At 41.2% G+C, this 20,405-nt stretch overlaps 1 protein-coding gene across 1 annotated transcript in view; it reads right to left on the bottom strand.

The window, feature by feature from the left end:
• Positions 1-20,405, bottom strand: part of prdm16 (PR domain containing 16) — a 185,420-nt gene that overhangs the window by 120,310 nt on the left and 44,705 nt on the right. Inside the window, 1 exon segment of the mRNA XM_087834434.1 lies at positions 6,480-6,943. Within this exon segment, the coding sequence (XP_087690560.1) occupies positions 6,480-6,943 (464 nt within the window).

Below are 20,405 nucleotides of genomic sequence, written 5' to 3'. Positions count from 1 at the left end.
AATGGCATGTTTAAAACCTACATAAAATGAATCTGAATGGAAGATATTACAGCACAGGCCCAGGACTTGTGGTGTTACACTCCCTCTCTCTTTGGTGTTTTTGCTCCGTGTGTAAACTTGGGGTTTCTGTCAAAGTCAAATAACGACGACAGAAAACCACATAGTGTTGGTCAATACTGTTATTAGAAACCACAGAATTGATATCCCTTTCATTATGATGTGGGACTGTAGGCACGTGTGCTAAACTAACTCCTTATGTTAACAAATGATTTCATATGAGCATCACGAAAACTGTATGTGCAATTTTTGTATATATGTATAGTTTTCAGAATCTTGAGGTTTTAATAACACTCCTTGGATCAAAAGATTCAATATTGCAATTTATTTTTAATTACAGCAGTAAAATTCAGTATTTATATTTTTTTTCACGGCTTTATTAAATGTTGGGAATACTTTCTTTTAAAAATAACAATAATTACTAGAGATCCTTGGCAAAGATTTAATGTAGCAAAATTCAACAATATGTGTTTTACAACTAATCTAGAATCAGTAGTCTCTAATCAATAATTTTATGTTTTTGTGCCATTGCTGTGTAAAATTTAGTTTCCCCAAAATGCATTGATAATAGTTGTTGTAAGACAGAAGATGTTAGTCACAACTAGCTTCATAACTGTATGATATTAGCGGCTATTTTTCTCGATGAGTTATGAGGATGTGAAATTTAAAAATATAACTCTCTTTTACTTTCCAACAAAGCAAAATCTGAGGAGACGAAGCTAACATGGTCTGCCATTATTCCAGCTAAGAAGTACTTTCAGCTCGAGGCCACATGGTTCTCAGAGCATGGTCTTCATTTGATAACTAACAGACATGATAATGAATATATTTACATGAAGAGTTGCCAGACAATAACCTACATGGTGTCAGTTTAACCATGACATTCAGATTGAAAACAAATGTAATGATATTGTTTCCAGTGTTTTGGTTAATGTGATCTTTAACACAACTGTTACATCAGAGCATGGTTGTCATTGTGCAGAAACTGCAAAACGCATGAGCCAAATTAACCAGGAAATGACTCAGAGACTTGTTGCTCTTTCTCTCTATCTTTCACTGTCACGGTTCTGGGTTCGGTTCGACCCAGCATTTATTATGTTTTGGGTTTATTTTTGCATTATGGAGTGTTTTGGGGTTCTCTGGTGTTTCGATTATTTACGATAGATTATATTACTGCGGTTCTGGTTTAGGGTTTTGTTCACAGGGTTTGTGTTCTCATGTTTTATGTGGGTTTAGTTCTGCGTCTGGTCTGCGTCTTTGTGTAGTGATGTCTTGTTCCTGTTTTATTGTGAAGTTCTGCATCTCATGTGGGTGTGTTCAGTTTACCTCCCTTGTCTCGTCTCGTTAATTACTCCCAGCTGTGTCCCCCACCTGTGTGTAATCTCCCTGTGTTTCTCTGAGTGTATTTAAGTCGTGTCTTCTGCTGTAGTAGTCGCTGGTCTGTCTGTGTTTCTACCATGTTCCATTCGTGTGGTCTCCCTGCTGTCACCATCATATACCATCGTCTATCTTCCTTCATGTTCAGGTTCGTGTTCTGGTTCGTGTTCAGTAGTTAGTTGTTCCCAGTATAGTTTCGTTCATTCTCCGTTTGCCGTTTGTCTATTTTTATTTTGTGTTTAATAAACCACCTTCACACCTTTACAAGTGCCGTGACACTCACATTATCCTTTTGCTTGATGTGTCTGCTGTCCTCAGGTAGAGTCAGGCAGTTTCTGCTCTATCAGCTCAGTGCCAGTCACCTTAAGGGTAAACATCAAGATAACGAACACCTTCCTGTGAAAGGCAAACAGATCAGACAAGCTGCAAACTGCACCTTGAGTGCCCTGTGGGGCATAAGAACTTGGCCATCTGCCCTCCTCGGGCAAAACACAAAAGCCAAGCAAACACTTCAAGACACAAGAAGTGGGTCAGGACAGATAAGTGTCAGGGTGCGCCAGGACTTCTCCTCCAAAGCATTTGAAAAGAAGGTCTTAGCTAAGCTCAGCGATTAGGTTATGAACAATAAAGAATTGAGCTGTGACACGATTTATTAAGTGCCTGACACATGGTGAGGGAGATACATCCTGCCATAGCTGGATGGGTATCTGTCACGTAGGACGTAGGCGACATTATAGTGCCCGCCAGAAGACTTAGCCTATCACTAAGTCAATAACTGGCTAAACAGAAGAGCTAGCATTCTTTTCACCTCTTTCCACACATCACTGGATAAATGATACTGATATGGAAAATCACCCCACAAAAAGTAAACAGAAAAAGAATGACGGACAGGGAGAAGGAAGTTTGCCTGGCAACAAAGTCATCCCAAGGTTCACTAAATGGACTCTAAAGCACACATTTCTATATGTCAAAACATATGCGCTGACTTTGTCCAAAGGGTCAGCATCAATGCGCATATCAAAATGTAAAAATGCACAATAATCCTCTTTAATGTATTCCACTGTGGAATATTTAAATCCCTTAAACTTAATAAGCCAGAACATCAACAACAGCTAATTGCATGAGCATTAAATGGTAGCAAATAGACAAGCAAATGGCTCTGTCTTCGCAAAGTTGGTGAGAATGCGCTGCGAGGTTTGATGTGTGACCTTCATGCAAAAACTTGGTGAGATAGCAAACACAATCTGGAGAAACAAAAGATAGAGAGAAAAGACAAACCAAATAGGTGAGTTTTAAAAGCCATGATTCAGAGGTGCAAAGATACGCCCAGTGATCACAGGGCAAGGAGAATGTGCAAACACCATTAATATCGCACTGAAAGGGCTTGGTTGCACGGTTTGTTTTCTTAACAAATGTTCATAATACAAACAGCGATTTGATTTTATGTATTTTTTTTTCCTAAAGCCCAAAGTCAAGTTGCATTTTTAACCTTTTATCTCTTGACTTCTATATGGAACACTGTTAGTAGCTTTCCTAGCTCTATAGTAAATGTAAATTTTTTATTAACATGTGTGGCTGCCAAAAACAACCACAGATGTGTTGCCCATATGCCTCCTGCCATCTGAGCACTACGGGAGTATGATCATACAGTCTAGTAAGTGCCAATCAGTGAAGAACACAATACCTCTAGCTACTGTATGGCGACATGTCTCTATCAATAGACAAGTCAAGCCAATCTACCAGTTAGATAATAGCAGCAGTCGCTCTGACAGTTAGATCCCTACACTGGACTCTCTGTGGGCCTTGCCTCTCTCTGCTTGCCTTCCTATCCTCAGGGGTTAGCAGTCCTACACACCCAACCAGACAGAGACACACACACACATAAGGTGGACCTGGGGCTCTGGCGTTCTATCATGTTTAGCTAAAGGGGGAGCATAATGGTTTTTAAATGGATGACTCAGTGCTGGCCCAGAGAGGGCATCTGAGACAGAAGAGAATGGCCATGGCCTGCAGCGAAGCAGCTCTTAGATTGAGCTGTCCGTCTCACTAAAATGAGTCTGAGTTAACACCTCTTCCAGTTCCCAGTGCCCCAGGACAGACAATAGCAGGCTTCCTCTCTGCCTTTCCCTTTCTTCTTTCTGTTGTTCCTAACCTTTCACTCTCTCTTTCTATTACCCCGTGTTTCTCTGCACCCATCTTAAGCTTTTACTCAGAGATCCAGAGAGCACTAAAGCATCGAGCATGTGACTGAGCTGTTTGGGTTCACTGGTAGACCACAGAGCTTACAAAGCCAACATGATGAGTTATTGCCAGTCTTAGTAAAAAAGAACAAATAAAAAATAAAGTCAAAAATCCACAAAAATGTAGACAGTGTATTTGAGCTGTTTTGGATGCAGCAATGCTGCTGCAGATGGATTATAATATCACTGTTGATGGGTGAAAACCTTATGACTGCAATTTTAGAAATTTGGTTTTCTTAGGATTGACAGGGCTTCACTTACAGTTTAATCAATATCCTTTGAGTTTTACATAATTCTATAACTTAAAATTAGGCTGTCATCAAGAAGAAACCAAGATTGTTTGGGGGGAGGAGCGGTGGTGCCTTTGGGGTTCACCCAACATCACGAATTTACAAATTTTTAGATAAAGTGGAAGCACAGCTATGCAGAGATAATCACTCTGATAATTACATTCAGCTTTTGATCTAAACTGTCACAGTACCTGCTGAGTTCTAACATATGAGGCCTTGGTTAGATACTATCACACACAAAGGTCTCGGGTGACTTCTCCTATTATCTCTCATAGCACATCACTGCGTTTTGGCAGGGGACTGTTGCAACACACAACAGACCTTTAACGAACACTCGTGTTTTCTTCCTGCATTTTTGATGTTGTTTGAAACATTTTGGGGTTTTGCATTTTACGGTTTCCCTCTATCAAAAAGCATCAAGTCTTCTCGTGTCCACTTACATCTTTCTGTACTTAGCCAAGGTTCTGTCCCTCCCTCGCCTGTCTATTTGTCTAAGACCAGGGGCAGTAGATGAGTAGATGGTGAAAGGGGGGAGAAATGGGGTGTATGGGACTCCTAAGGGAGTCTGTTGATGACTATCAACAGGCTGACTGTTATGACTATCTGTGATAAGAGTCTGGGAGAGAAGAGCCTCTGAAGATTTCCAGCCCACAGCCCAGACAGGATATCTTTAAAAAATAATACACCCTGAGCCAGGGTCAGTCCTCCAACGGCTATTCAGAAGGAGAAAGAAGAGAAGATGGAATTATTGTTCTCTTTTGACAGGTTGTGAGGCAGAGATCAAAGATTTTACCTTGAAGAGAAATAAAGCTGACCTCAGGCTAATAGCAATATGCATACTGATCTAGAAAGAGTATATTGAAAATGTCACAAAACGCCAAAATGTTCCAGCATCAGCTGAGTCTTGGCTGTGTTCGCATACATACCTTTCCGGGTGGCTTATGAAACTGAAACTGACAAATGAACAGAAAACGTCTTTGTAATATCCTTCAACATGTTGAGATATACTGTATGTTCCTTATATCTACTGTACAGTATAAAGCGCCTTGAGGTGACTTTTGTTGTTATTTGGCGCTATATAAATACAATTGAATTGAATTGAATTTTAAAGGAGTAGACAGAGTGTAAAATTTTCCTGAGTTTCTTCCTTTTTTAGGCCAGGTGCGAGTGTTTTTGCCAGGGCACTTTGGTGGGGATGTGTGGATGTGTCTCTTTAGAGCTTAAGTCAGCCTCATCCTAAAGCAAAAGAGCTGAAGCTATGCTGATGAATATGCATTAGCCGGGTGTCCGGGGAGAAAAAAAGGGAAGGAGGAGGGAAAACTGAGAGAAAACATGAGCGCTGTGGGGAGTGTGTAGCTTTTGGAGAGAAGCCTCTTGCACCCCAAATGGCTGGCCATAATACGAAGTTTAAAAAGGAATATGTTCACCCTGGCACACTGCCACATAGCGTGTGCCTGAGTGTTTTAATCGTCTGCATGCTCCTACAACTGGTGAGAAGAAAACGTGGCTGAAAAAAAGACTTCTTCAGACTGAAACTATGATGGGATTCTTTTGTTAATTTATCTACATAATTTTCATCTGACTGGTTTTTTGATGGTATTTTATCAACATGAGCCATTTGAACTATGTATTGCATAGTATAAAGCATGAAACCATGGCAACATTCTCAAAAAAATTCCCTGCCTTGTTGGTTAAAGTTTTTTTTAACTGTGCCCATCAGCTGCTGGTGTCTAATTCAATCACATCCTGCCCTTTTCAGAATGATGTTCCAATGATTAACTTGTCCAAGCTTCTATCCTTTGTTATGTATGAATGTAATATGAGACTACGTGAATGACCGTCCTCCTGAAAAACGAACAGTCAAGGAGTCAGTGAAACGAAAAGCAGGCCAGCATATTTCACCTCTAATTAGGCATTTGAGAAAGCGAGACAGAGACGGAGAGAGACAGAGACCAGGAGTTTCTTTTTTCCCTTAATGAGCTTACTGAAGCAACTTCAATATCCTCTAATGTCATGTTGAAATGAAAATTAATAGTTCAATATGCCGCCACCGCACTGGGCCACGCTTCTTCCATTTCCATATCAGATGCCGTGACCAAATGAGTCTGCTCGCTTCAGACCGACGCCCAGAAAAGCTGATACCACCGCTAATCAGCCAGATTTTTCCATTTGACATTGCTACGCTGCTCTGCCGGAATTCTGGATAAGTGTGTTGTGTGCGTATGACTTTGAGTGTATGCGACAATCAAAGATGAGGTCCAATCATAGACATGATGGAAACAGAATGGGCATCTATGGTGATGAGACAGATTCTCTTGAGGAAATGTGAAAGCTGAAAAGTGCCTCATTGCTTTAGTTACTTTCTTCACTTCTATTTAGCGCCGTGTCTTACTGTGTTGTACTGCGTTACCAGTAGCGGATTAAAAAGGACCCACAGTTTATGTGAAATAAAATAAAACTAATTAAAAGAACAGCAACTATAATGACTGCACAGAGAACCTGTGATAGTTCCTACCTCCCATCCAAAGGAACTGTCTTTGCCTGTGGCCACATGATGCTTTGTGCTGTGCAGACCAAACCTCTCACCAGCACCTATGCGGGTCTTTGCCCATACACCTAGACCTGCACCGGGCACAGAGGACTCCCGCAGCTCCAGTTCACTGGGAATGGGAATGTCATCGGGAATGTAGACAGGCGCCTCATAGGGCGAGCCCTCCTTGGGTGTGGTGAAGTCCTGGTCATTGCTGCTGCTGCTATTGTTGTGGAGATGGTGGTGGTGGGAGGCATAGATATGGGGGTGTAGCAGGTGGTGGTGGTTGCTGTTTGGATGGGAGGGAGTCGGTGAGGGCAAGGGGGACATGTTGATGATGCCGTCTTCTGCGTCGTCTTCTGGGCTGTCGGCGCCACCTCCGCTGCCAGCCGCTAAACCTGGCAGATCAGCCTCTGTGTCGTACATGCTGTCCACTGGCTCACTGTCATCTACGAGACAAAGACACACACAGAGATGTCACAAAGGATGTGTAACCTCCTGGATTTCCATGCCAGCTATATAGACGGGAAGAGAAATCTGGTTTTAGCCATAAATCTATGTGAATAGCTTCCCTGGAATTGAAGACAGAAATTGAAATACTGTAAATCATATTTCCAAACCCAGAGGCATACTATGCATGCAAGGAGTTCTTGGCCTTAAGTTACAAAATGCACCTCAATGTCCAAACCTCTAAATTGTCGGCAAACCACACAGCACAATGAGGAAATTTAGTGGTCCTCAGAAAGTCGTACTTATCCATCTGACTGGCTTCAGCAACAAAATGCTTAGTTCACTGATTTTCCAGAGGTTATCTGAGAACAGCCTGAAACACAGCGATAGCGGCCAAGTCCTTCGTGGGAATAGTTCTCAGTTTCATCGTGGTCACCACGTCCTGCCAGGACTCATCTTACAAATAATTCGTTATATCTATCATTGACCTGGTGGGCCTCGTCGCCCATTATTATTTTCACATCTAAGACCTGACAGCATGATTGTGCCGGCGCTCCAGGATCCATTGTGACATGAGTGAAAACAAGAACAGCAAGTATGGTTTTGGTAACTTCAAATTTAATGATTTTGTTTTTCATACTGTATATTTCAGGCATTTATTGTGTAAAATGAAAGTTTGTATGCACTAGAGCCTTTTGGTGAGTGTCATTCCCTTAGGCTGTTGTTGAGTAGAGGCTTTTTAGTGCGGCATATCAAGTTTTTAGTAAAGCTAAGATGTGTAATAATTTTCCTTCGTAAATAGCATAACATTGGAATTTGAATCAGGACCAATGGCATCAAGGGAGAAGAAAGCTTACAAATATGAAATAAATGCACATTTTTCAATCCAGCCCTCAACAGATCTGTACCTATTTGTTTGTGTCTCTGTGTTTTCTTAAGCACATCTATACACGTCTCTTTGTTATCCCTCTCTAGACAGTCCTGGTGTCTTAAGTCAAAGTACCACTGCAGTTTTACTATCTAAACACAGGGACTGGCAATCAGCAGGCCAACTAGGCCCAAAATTACAGCAGGAGTGGTTCCAATCAAGCGCTTTCCCCCCTCCTAACCTCCATCTAGCCTGCTGCCAAGCCTGTCGTCGCTGCCCAGGTTTTAACTGGAGCTGCAACATGACATTTTAAAAATGTGCTTGTTAGTGTGTGGAAGTATATTATTTTGTAATGAGAGGTTTTAATTAAAAAAATGATGCAAGTTGAATTCAATTAACAATTGGGATGTTTTATTTCCGTGAGTTTACTCATTCTAAAATGCTGTTTCTGTGTTATGTCAGGTCAGAAAGGCAGAGAAATACAGGCAGAATATGCTGTTAGGGAATCCAAATAACAAAACCGTCGTTGCAGAAAGAGTAGAAAAGCACACAATTTGCAGTGGATACCTTTTTTTGCTATCTTGTAATTAGACATGTAACTTTAAAATGCGAAATGTGAAACATGTGACAAGGGCTTTTCAGAGCCTGGCAAACCTGCAGCTTGTCCACATACATTTGGGTAACTTATCACATAAAGCTGAAGCAGTAAAAGTCAGCCTTTTATTAGTGATTTTGCGTCATCCCAGTGATTTTGACTGGAAAGGAACCCGTTTTTTAATGATCACTGTTTCATGGGGATTCAGACCAGGCGTGCAATTAAGCATTGGAACATGTGAGCCAGCAGTAGCTTCCACTTTTCACAGATCAATTAAAGTTTTATAACTCAGCCCTATCTGCTGCTCCTTCCACACAATCAAAAGTGTTTTCAGACTGTTAAACTTTTTTTTTTCACTCACTCTCTCCCTCTCTCTCTTTCTGCTCACTCCCCCACTCTCACTGGCACTTGACCCATTGAGAGCAATTTTGACAAGCAGAGAGACAGCCTCGGAAAATCTATTAAATACCATTTGGCTTTAAGAGCCCCTATGAACAACACCCCCCCCCCCAAAAAAAAAAAATGCACAGATCGCTACGTCAAATAATTGAGTAACAAAGAGAAGGGAAGCAAAATAAAAGTTCCTCTTAGTCTTAATGAACAAAACATCTTTTGTGAGACGCATGGTGCAGTAAACCACAGCGGAAATGGCAAACACGGTGTGATATTAAACACGTTCAACTTTCAGTCGTAACTTTGTTAATTCCTAAAAAGAAAACAATTTTTTTTAAAGCATGTGAGACCAGAGACGAATGTTCTTTGGCTTTCTGTAACACCATGTTCGACTGATGATGAAAAAAAGAAACTGCAAATGAGAAAACAAAGCAGGCTCATAAGTCGAAGGGTGAGAAAGAAAACAAAGAGGAAAAGACAAAGAGTCCAGCAACTGATGACTGAGCTGCTTTTAAACAGCTGTGTGTTAGCTCTGGGTCTCAAACGTCCCAGAAAGAGATGTTAGGTTCGCCTCCCTAAGGGCTTCTTAAAAAACACCCAGGCCAGATAGTGCCTTCCTCTCCCTGGCCCCTTATGTTGTTCTTTCTCTCTCTGTTCCCCTACGCCATCTCTTTCTCTTTTACGGGGAGCTATTTATCCTGATTACATCAGGGGTCAATCATTAATTCGCACCTTGGGGGTCCCGGTGCTGGCCATGGCTACAATGGGCTGCTTGTTCAGCGGCTGTTATTCCAGTGGAAAACTACTCTGCTCTGCCTGAGAGCCAGGCACAGGCCACATGAAGGCATCCCATTTATTTGATAAATTGTAAATGCGTGCCATAAACGGAGCTCTTTGCTTTGTAGCATGGCCTTGCAATAACAAAGATTTTAGGGCACGTATGAACAGATGCGGGGTATCACACAAACACACATCTGTTTGCAACTGAAGGAGCTGTTACTGTACTCAAAACACATGCGCAAGAGATCAGATGGTGTTGTAGGTAAAGATGATATCTCATAATTACTACATGTCAAAGGGAAAGAACAAGATATGACACAGATATAGCATTTACAGTCACTACCCTAAAGTACACATCTGACACCATCAACTATTTATTGCAACAACAAGGAAACAACAATAGCACAAGATATTAAAGAAAACATGTTCTTTCCGTTCAAGATTAGAAGAAGCTACTGAGGATTTTTTTTTAATAAAAATAATAAAATATAAAATGCTGATAACATTGTAATCAGCGTTGCCATAGCAAAATAACTTGCTGAAAATCAGTGGTTTAATCGGAGGGCCTTGCAAAAGGCAAATTGTTCTGTGGTTGTGTTTAATCAGAGCACTCTAGACTTAAATGCATAAAGATAGAGATCTGGAGTAATTTTCTGCCGTCTGCCTGGACGCACACAAACACATGTGCCTTGTGGCATATGGACTGAGCGGTATTATCGATGTAGTCTGAAGAGCAGGAGGAAACAACACTGACGGCATACACAAATTCTGAGAAAGGAGCTAATGCATATAATAAAGACCAGCTAATATCCTGCAGAGTAAGCAGTCATGCCTTTAGTGAAAATAAAAAAAACAAAAATTACAAATCTTTGTAAAGCTGTTGCTCAAAGGTGCATTTTTTTCTTGTTAGGAAGGGATACACATATTGAACAGAAAAAGAACTGCACAGTACAGGATAGAACAGCCAAAAATAGCCCGATTATTCAGAGCCAGGTGTATAAGCATCATGGTGAGGTCATGGCTGTGGCTATGATAACATTAAAAGAGAGAGGAAAAAAAATGTGTGTGTGTGTGTCCCATTGATGGCCATTATAAAGCACACACATCCTATTTCTCTCACTGCCTTCTCCAGTACACACAGAGACTGCATCTTTTGGCTGGCTGTAAATTGATCTGGTTTAATTCAAAAAGAAAGCCAGCCACTGATGAAAAGACAATATCCAGGGGAAAGGCAAAACTATGCAAAATTCAGCAGAGACTCCAAATATGGGGGGAAAAGATCGTCTGCTGAATGAAAACATTTTTAAAAAAAATCAAGGCAGAGGGAGACTGTGTGGACCATGACAGATATGAAAAATAGCTAGGTGGTTGAGCAATAAATGACCAAACATTTTGATATGGGAGCTCTGTGTGCATGTGGGGCAGTGTGCAAAGCCAAGTGTAATCTGCTGCCTGTGCCACTATATTGTGTCAATGTGGTCCCACTTAGCTGCGTCACAGGGCTACAGAGCGATATTGGTACCTGTTCCTCTGTAGTAAGGCTTTTGATGATTCTGTCTTCACAAAGAGAGTCCCCCACCACCACCACCACCACACCACCACCACCCACCACCCCCACTTCCCTATTTAAAACAGGAGGGATGCAGCTGTAAAAAATCAAACAGGGGCAAATTAAAAGGTAGAAAGAGTGAGCAGTAAAAAAAAGAAAGAAAGAAAGAAAAGTGTACAATAGTGATTTTTTCCACAGTGACACTGGGGTACCATATATCCAAAATGACGTGTAAATGGAAGCATGTGACGAGGCGGCCAAAGGAGGGCATTCAGTGGAGAAGGTTTGTGCATTTCCATGCGGGTGGAACTAGTGAGCGAGCATTGGGGGCACGATCATCTACAATATGAGAAAGCCTCTCCGAGCAAGAACACCACACTGTTTCCCCTTGTAAAAGCACCAGGGAGCATTTCCAAGCAACACTTAAAACTACAACACAGCTACTTTGGAATAGGTGGAAAGTAAGAAGGAAAGAAAGACCGAAAGAAAAAGAAAGAGAGAAAAAGGCCAATGCACCATCTGAAGGCCCGTTTCCCCTCCACAGGGTTGCTCATGTAATGCTGCAGATAATTATGCAATAACAATAATAACTATAATAAAGAATTTATCCGACAGCAACATATACTGGGATTGTTTGCTTTGCAACAATCTCAGCAATAACATACTCAAACTATAGGACTTAATTATTTTATTATTAAGTTTGCATTTTTACAAGCCACAGTTTACGATGCTTATGTCATTGACGAAAAGTGTGGTAAAAAAAAGTGGGTGGTTTTTATTTCTTTAAGCGCTAACATGACTAAAATATCGTGAGAACAAAACGGAAATTTAATTTCCATTTCTTAAAAGGTTCATATCCACGCATCCTGATCCAATGACCTTGTTTTTTGGCAGAATTTAGAACATTTACTTTAATATTGGTGTCTCTTTGTCTGAGTCTCATCACTGCCTATGACTATAAGGCTAGAAGTCTTTGGTCACTGCAACTCAGAATGGAGAGAGTGAGTGTGCATTTTTATGTTTGTGTGTAGCATCAATACAACATGGCTGATGTATTGATGTGTCATTTGTGCTGAGCAGCCCAGAGCCATTCCATCCTCCAATAAAGTGCATGTGTGAGTCTGTGTATACACTGAGATCAAGCCTCCAGGCAAGTAGGAGACAGCAGGCAACCTCCTGCAGCTGAGAGCAGGTGTGTTTTTGCGTGTGCGTGTATAAGTGTGTGTGGTGGCCCTGTAGTCCCAGGGGACCCTGGGGACCAGGCTGCTGCAGACATTTATTAACAGGGCAGATTAATAGCACTAGGAAAACATGTTCACAAACATGATAAATATTAATAATAATCAATATTGAGTTACATTTGCCAAATTGAGTTGCAAACATCACCCAGGGGGTGGGGATGGAGAGAGGAGGGAGAAGGGGGAAGAAAGGAGGTGGATAAAACAGGAAGAATACTGAGTGCAAAAGAAGAAGAAGGTGAAAAGATGGAATCAAACAAAAGTGAATAGTCTACACATGATTTAACAGCGAAAACTAAGCAAAACCCTTTACATTTACACGTCACAATAACCGAGACCACATAAATCAGCTATTTTAAACTGAGCATCAGAATCAATAACAAACAATTCGGGCAGAAGAAAACTATTCTCATTACTTTAATGTATCAGACCATTGCATTGCTAAAGAGGACGCCAAAGTCGGCGGTAAGATAAATCAGCGTAACTGCTAAATGTTTTATATTTCCAATCCTCCGAGGCTACTGAACGAAGGAGCCAGTTGGGGGACAGTGGGACCAAACCGGAGTCATCGTCAACACTCAGAGCACATCCGCACAAACAAGGCAGTGAAGCAAAGTTTGAATGTCAAACGCCACAGTCAAATTTTCACCACCATGGAAAGCAATTCTTGAATTATTTTTACAGCTTCACTGAGATCTAAAGGTGAGTCTGATTTATGAAGACATCCTCACTACCGGTGGAAGGTAGTCAGCACAGTCACTATCCACAGAAGTAATGGAAATCAATCAAATCTAGAGGCAAATAATTTATCGCAGTTTTTATTTAATGTATCAAAAAACGTCACTTCTAAGGCAACAGAATAACAGAACGTATGGTTGCTCTCAAAGATTCCACTTTTCAGGAACAGACTCTCACACTGTGCTTTGTCGATCTCTTTTTCCGTTTCTATATGTGAGTCTCTAGGTGTGTGTGTGTCTGTGTGTGAGTGTGTGTGTGTGTGTGAGAGAGAGTCCCTACACTCACTTCTTGTGCAGCTTCATTTAGCAGGCCATTCGGGAGGCCAGACAGCAGCTAGGGGAGTACCAAGGCAGACAGTGTTCAGAACAAACCCATCTATTCTAATTAACCAGGGAAAAGAGAGGTTTGACTTGTGCGTCTGTATGTGTGCATGTATTTTTTTGAAGCAGGGCACTTTATTCAGTTTAACGTTTTATTTTAGGATGGGTTTATATTGTCTTTAATGTGTAAAATGTGAAATAATAATCACATTTTTTACACTGATTTCAATAAAATCTTACTGGATCTTGGTCAATATTGTGTTGTGTCCACCTCAGTAATATCTATATGTCCTGACCTGCCTCATTATCATAGTTAGATGAAAATCTAGAGAGGGAATTCATGGCCAACAGATTTCTTAGCCGACATGGATGCACTTGGGTGTGTGTGCATGCTGAGTGTGTGTCTGTGTTAGTCAGTGTGGTTTGGCAGACTGGACGCAGCATACACCGATACATGAGTCTATTACTCTTTAGCCTTGCTCCTGCTCCTCTCTTTTTCTCGCTCCCTCCAGTCATTAGCCAGTGAATTAACGACAATCGAGCACGCTATTAATCACCCTGACAAAAGTGTTAGCATTGCCTGGCTAGGCCGGCGCGAGACTCCGGTGGGGGAGGAGGAGGAGGAACGGAATGGAGGTGGTGGGCGAAGAGTATGAGAGTGAGCGCAGGATGACTACAACGGTCGACGGAGACTCTTGGTCTTTGGGGAAGGAGAAAGAAATGGAAAGATATGGAAAAGAAGAGGTGTGAGAGACACAAGGGACATAAGGTGAAGAGAAGAGCAGCAAAAAAACAAAAGGCTAATGTGAGCAACAGAATTCAGCACTCAGTCTCTGTGCACTTGAATATGTTTAACTTTAGTGTTCTGTTATTGAACAATTAAAGTAGGTTATTTATACTACGGCAAAGCAAATGTACTCAAGGTTAAAGCTTATCAGCTCTTATGGAGTTGAATGTGTGGAGGTGCTGAAGGGTTCTTGTTTAAAGTCAAAGTCATTTCCTCAAGTATAATGCAGTGTAACTACACTGAATTCTGAATTCCAATTGTACATATACATGTATGCACCTCTTATTTAGTTTGTACACCTTATTGATTTTTTTTGTGTGTGTTTTCAAAGGCCCAGATAGGGACGGGCATTGCAAACCAGCTAAGGCTATAAATGGTGAGGTGTGTTGAGCAGTTGATGTAATATAGTTGTCCCACTGTAAAAATAAACTAATTAAACTAAACTTTTAATATTATCATTTTATTACCATTGTTTGTGGTGTAGTGCTGTGTATCCTACAAGACTGTATAAAACACATAATTGCATATAAGTCTTAGAGAGCATGCAACATGCAAATATATATATTGTCATTTGTCATCTACCTTAAAATACAGAATTTGTAGGAAGGGCATTATCCAATGCAAATTATACATAATGCTTCTATTAACAATTTGTATTTGCATTTACTAAATGGCATATAATGTAGATAAAATAAGACCAGGCTTTAATAGACTTATAGAAAAGCCAAGAAATTACCCAGAGCTTTGCAGGAAGTTATGTTTGCCGTCCATCTCTACTCTAATAACGAATGAGAACTCCTTCATCTTTCACTCCTGCTTTCTTCCTCACTACCAGACTAAGACCACCTGCTGGGAGGCCTGAGCTCTGGACGTCAGGTGGGTCACGGCCATCACACAGTCCCATGTCATCAGGCTATCACAGTGAATGGAACTGACATGGGAGATATGCTAATCCACTTAGCTTCAAACTCAGCCAGGAGGCCGGTACGCAGCTCCGTCTCTGCCCACTATGAGCAGAACACACACAGACACATTAAGCCATGTAACTGTGAACTTTCCTCAATATGCATATTAGTTTAGATCAAATGAAGCCAAATGATCCCTGTGGGGCTATTAAGCTAGTACTCAATAGGATTTATATCATAGGAAAAGAACAGGTTATATAGGGATACAAAGACATGTGAGTATGAAAGCTAAAGTAATACCTTCAGTAAATAATGGTTCTCCGAAGCCTCTAATAGGTCACTTTTTATTTTAGTTGTTTAAAGGATGCTAATGACATCAAGTAATGGACTAGAGAGGACTAGAGAACGAAAATTATGCGTGTCACATGTTCATCCCGTGTAAATGGAGATGCAGTCAGGCGTGTGTGCAATAACGTATAAACTGACTACTTTGATATAGTTAGTAAAAATATGAAAAAACAAACAAACACTGCATTCTCATGCACATCAGCATGGCGTTATAATCATACAGTACACTCTGACTTTCACACATGCTCATTGAGTCTGCACCAAAGTGATCAAAGTAATACAGCAAGCAGCTAGGTGTCAGAGTTCAAAACTATTGCACCACTCAGCCAGATGATATCTCAAACCTATCCATCATATTTCCCGACCATGACTTCCCCTATTAGGAGCGGTGGCGGTGTTATTACTAATCTGTTCACTATCCCACAGAAACAGGAAGGAAGAGAGGGAAACAGATGGGAAGGCAGGAGAATGGCGAGCGAGGGACACAATGCTTACTGCTCCCTTCCTCCTCATCCACTTCACCTCCGTCCCCCTCCTCTGCTCGGCTCGCTTTTTAGCTGTCCTCGAAGTGAGAGAGAGAGCGCGAGCGGAGGCTCACAATCAGTCTGACAATACTGTATACAAGTGGTTGAGAACAATGGAGGCCAACCACAAAGAATTCTGGGAACATAGCCACAGACTTCTTCTCCTTTGGGTGGCTCCTGAATGCCAGACCCATCGATACACATCAGCTGGCTGAGACTGACCGGTGCCGGAGAGAAGAGAGAATATAAATACATAATGCAGATATGATGTGCTTAGGTGACTGCTTCTCATCCCTGTACTCTATCTCACTTCTTTGCTGTGTTTCTAGGCATGCACGCATGTGGCAAAAAAAAAATGGATTCATCAAAATGTTTCCTGTTTCTTGAAATCAAATACCTATGCACATGCATCACACGCCAGCACATGCATACACACAGGTCGAGTGTCACTTCCTTCCATAATTACGACTCTTAATTAACACACATACAACCACCACGTGTGTTTGTGTGTGTGTGTGTGAGATATGGCTAGGCAACTGAGTGCAACAATAAGTGCAAAAATACTTCTGACTGAATAAAAAAGAGAGAGAGAGGAGTAAAAGAAAGGCAGGGTTAGGCAGACATGGAGAGAATGAAAAAGACAGAGGCAGGCAATTTTGTCCCTCTCCACTTTAAGTGCGCAGGGTGTGGGGTGAACGCGGGTCCATTTGGAAATAATTGGCTGGTAATTAGGAGGGGTCGACAGGTCGATTCGGGAACAAATGACTGTCTTTAGCTCAGGTGGACCTCCGCACGAGATAATGGGAGCTATACCTCCCACCCCCTCCCCTTTCCACTTTCTTCTCCTCGCTCGTCTCCCTGCTTCTCCCCCATCTTTATATCTGCTGCTGTATGTGCTACCATATTTGCTAACAATGTCTTCACAAAAATGCATACGTTCCTTTATATGTAGTATAGTAGCAACACACTACATATCCTGCACTGAACACCTACTTACATTTAGAGTACAGCAATCGCCATGTTTGTTTTTTTTGGGAGATAATGCTAAAAGCTTACAAACTATGAATCAGGTCATTGTCATTGTGTTTAAAAGTTACATTACTGACCTTCAATGCTATTCAGAGTGTCCTAACAATAGCAGCATGCATTAGCATCTTGCTTAATTGTAAGGTGGAAGTGGGCAACTTCATAAACAAGTCAAGTTCACAATGCTTAATAGCAGAGCAAGGTAAGAAGAATACATGAAGGAAACCAAACTTCACAAATAAACAAATTTAGAACCAATGTTAAAAAAAAATACAAATACAAAATGATACAAAACAATGCCAACTTTGTGTTACAAGGACAAGGTGTTGTTCAGGCACACAAATATGAAAGGGAACCCAGAGATACAACAGAATTAGCCAAACAGTGCATTTTGCCCCCATTCACCCTACCAACTACAGGCTCTCACACTCTGTTTCTCTCCGTGTCTCTTTCCCTCTCCCGTCCTCCCATTCAGCAGCACTGGGGTCTTGTTTGGCTTCCTGCTGTTTGTGTCCAGACAAGGTCTTGATCTGAATACTGATTCCCCATTGATGGGCCCGCACTTCCGATCTAATTAACTTGTTTTGTCTTTGGCTAAATGGAAGCGTCTGAGGGAGGGTGAGAGAAAGAGAGAAAGAAAGGGGAGCGACAGCAAACAATGTCACAGATCTTTGCTGGAGACGCACCGTAAATAACAACAAGTAAACACAAACAGAACGAAGGTTAAGGAAGGATGTGTTAAGAAAATAAATTGTAATGCGTGTGCATTAGAAGCAGCCATAAAAAAAACAAAAACAAACTGAGTTGCTCGCATTAAAAGCAACACTGGGAGTAAACAAATAAATGGAGGCTTGAAGCCAGAATGAACGAGCACATTTACTGAGCTGAGTGGTGACAGGTGCAACAAAAAGTGAGTTGATTCTTACTGGAATAGCTACACAAAAACATGGTTAAAATATGGACTTTCAATTTGTTTTAAAAAATTATTCTCAGGCTATTAAGCCTGACTTGTGATTTTTTTTTTTGCGTAAAATTAGTATTAAATATGCATCCAATCATCATATCTTTAGAAAGTATATACCCAGCACCAGCAATTTATTGATTTTTATTTCATTAATATCCGTTTATATTTTATAACCCTCCCATGGTAATATTTCATGTCCGTATAGCTGGTTTTACGTCCTGAACTGGCTGGAGATGAAAGCAAGCGTCTATGTGGTTTCCCTTCTGTTTACTGTCCTCTGGTTACCCGTGGGTGCATACATTTCCGTGGGCATACGGCCATTGCCGCTATTTTTGCCTCACCTACTTCACAGAAGGAAATACGGAAACAACAACACAAATACGTTAAGGAGGAGAGCAGAGGCAGACTGCGACGTCACAGTGCGTTGAAAGAAAGATATCAGCGAGACAGGCTAGTGACAATAGAAGGCAGGAAGGCAGGAGGGGTGGGTTGGTGAGGTCACTTAATGACATATGACCCAAAATAAACTGCATAAACAAAGGAATAAAGAGACTTCGATGGGTAAAAGGAAGAGGAGAGGGGCAGACAGAGGGAGGATCAAAGGGGATGTCCGCTGCTGATACTGCACCTCAGATAATGTGTGGTGCAATTAGCGCCCTGTGACGATTTCCATTAGAGCTAATCAAATATTTATACTGCCTTCTGAGCATGTCACAATGCTGCCCTGGCCCTTCATATCAATGTGACAAATGCCTAATGAAAGAGTGGGCGTATAGACAGTGAGAGGAGGTGGAGAGGCAGAGAGATAGAAAAGGAGAGAAAGAAAGAGGTGTTAGAAGTAGAGTTTGCTCTTTCTCCCTCTTCCACATTTGGTTTGCAAATGTTAGACCTCTGTCATCAATTACATGGCTGGTCTGGTGGCAATGAGTGGCTGTGTCTGTGTGTGTGTGAGTGCATGTGTGCGTGCGTGCGTGTGTGTGTGTGTGTGTGTGTGTGTGAAGAAACAAGGGCAAGGGAGCACTGACGCTACCTTAGCTAGAACCATTCACCACATTGGGCTGGATGCTGAACCGGTCCAAATGGGCCACATCAAACTCACCATTAAACCAAAATCACTGCTAGAAGTGGTTTGATTTGAATTTGATTCTCATAATAGTGCCAGATATCTACATGTCAGAAGAATGCATTTGTGAGCTATAGAAAAATAAACTGACTACAGTTAAGTGGTGCTTCTACAGATAAAAAAAATACCAATAATAAAACATTCAAACTGTTACCGGATGATATTGATGTTCTATTGTTTTTTTAAAAAGAAAAACAAACTCATACTCAATATTAAAATGATGTGACCCAATCCTACTCCAAATACATCCAACTAAGTGTAAATGAACTATTTAATATCACAAAACCCTTTTTAGAGGATTTCAGAAACAGTTTTGAAAAAAAAAAAAGATCTCAGATGCACACACATGCACACACACACATTAACCATTGCTGGCCAGTGGCACAATTGAGAGAAGGTTAGGGGTAACAAGATGGGCGGGCCTCCAAAGGTGAGAGGTCAAGTCCCGGTCTGACAGACAGATGGAAGAGAGTGGTCAGGCTTGAAGGATGAGAATGGGATGAAGGATGGCCCTGGTTGGGTGCTGTGTCAGTCTGGGATATGGATGACTGTCTTCACTACTGTGACAGAGTAATAGGCTCCCATTAACCAGGCAGGTTAACTGACCAGTGAGAGGAAAACGCTATAACAGAGGATACAAAAAACACTTAAACAGAGCAAAGAGCCCTTGTGTAACTAACAACTTTAAAGACATGAGGCTCAGAAGAAAAAAAGCTGACCAAAACAGGGAACTGATCAGGGAACTCTAACAGTGTGTTCTACCTCGCTCTGCTCCCTGGTCTTTCACCCCCAACCAGTCACAGCTGATGGGCTGATCCTTGTTCTGCTGGAGGTTTCTTCCTGTTAAAAGGGAGTTTTTCTTCCCCACTTGCTTGCTCATTGCCGGCCGTTTGAATGTTGAGGATTTCTTTCTAATACTGTTGGGCTTTTGCCTTACAATATAAAAAGCACCTTAAGGCAACAGTTGTTGTGATTTTGCGCTATGTAAATCACATTGAAAATAAATTGTAAAACAATAAGAGGAACACCTTTGAACAAGAATGCTTTTTTCATACTTTTTAAAGTTTGACTGAGAATTCCTTGGAAGAAATATTCAGATATGTTGAAAGAAAATGTAAAAATTCACAAGTTCTTAACTTAATAAAAACAAAAAAAGAAAGAAAATGGGCCACGTTTTTGGTAATATTTAAGGGATCGTCCTCTGTTACTTGAAGTTGATATGTGATCACTGGACAAATATAACCTATAAGCAACAGACAGGGATCTCTGATTCTAACCTACATAACTCAGGTTAACAGAAAAT

This window comes from Neolamprologus brichardi, chromosome 20, assembly GCF_056152115.1.
Source record: "Neolamprologus brichardi isolate AB-2024 chromosome 20, ASM5615211v1, whole genome shotgun sequence".
Taxonomy (NCBI): Eukaryota; Metazoa; Chordata; class Actinopteri; order Cichliformes; family Cichlidae; genus Neolamprologus; species Neolamprologus brichardi.
Note: the sequence above shows the minus strand (reverse complement) of the source record. Positions and strands in the feature narration are given on the sequence as shown.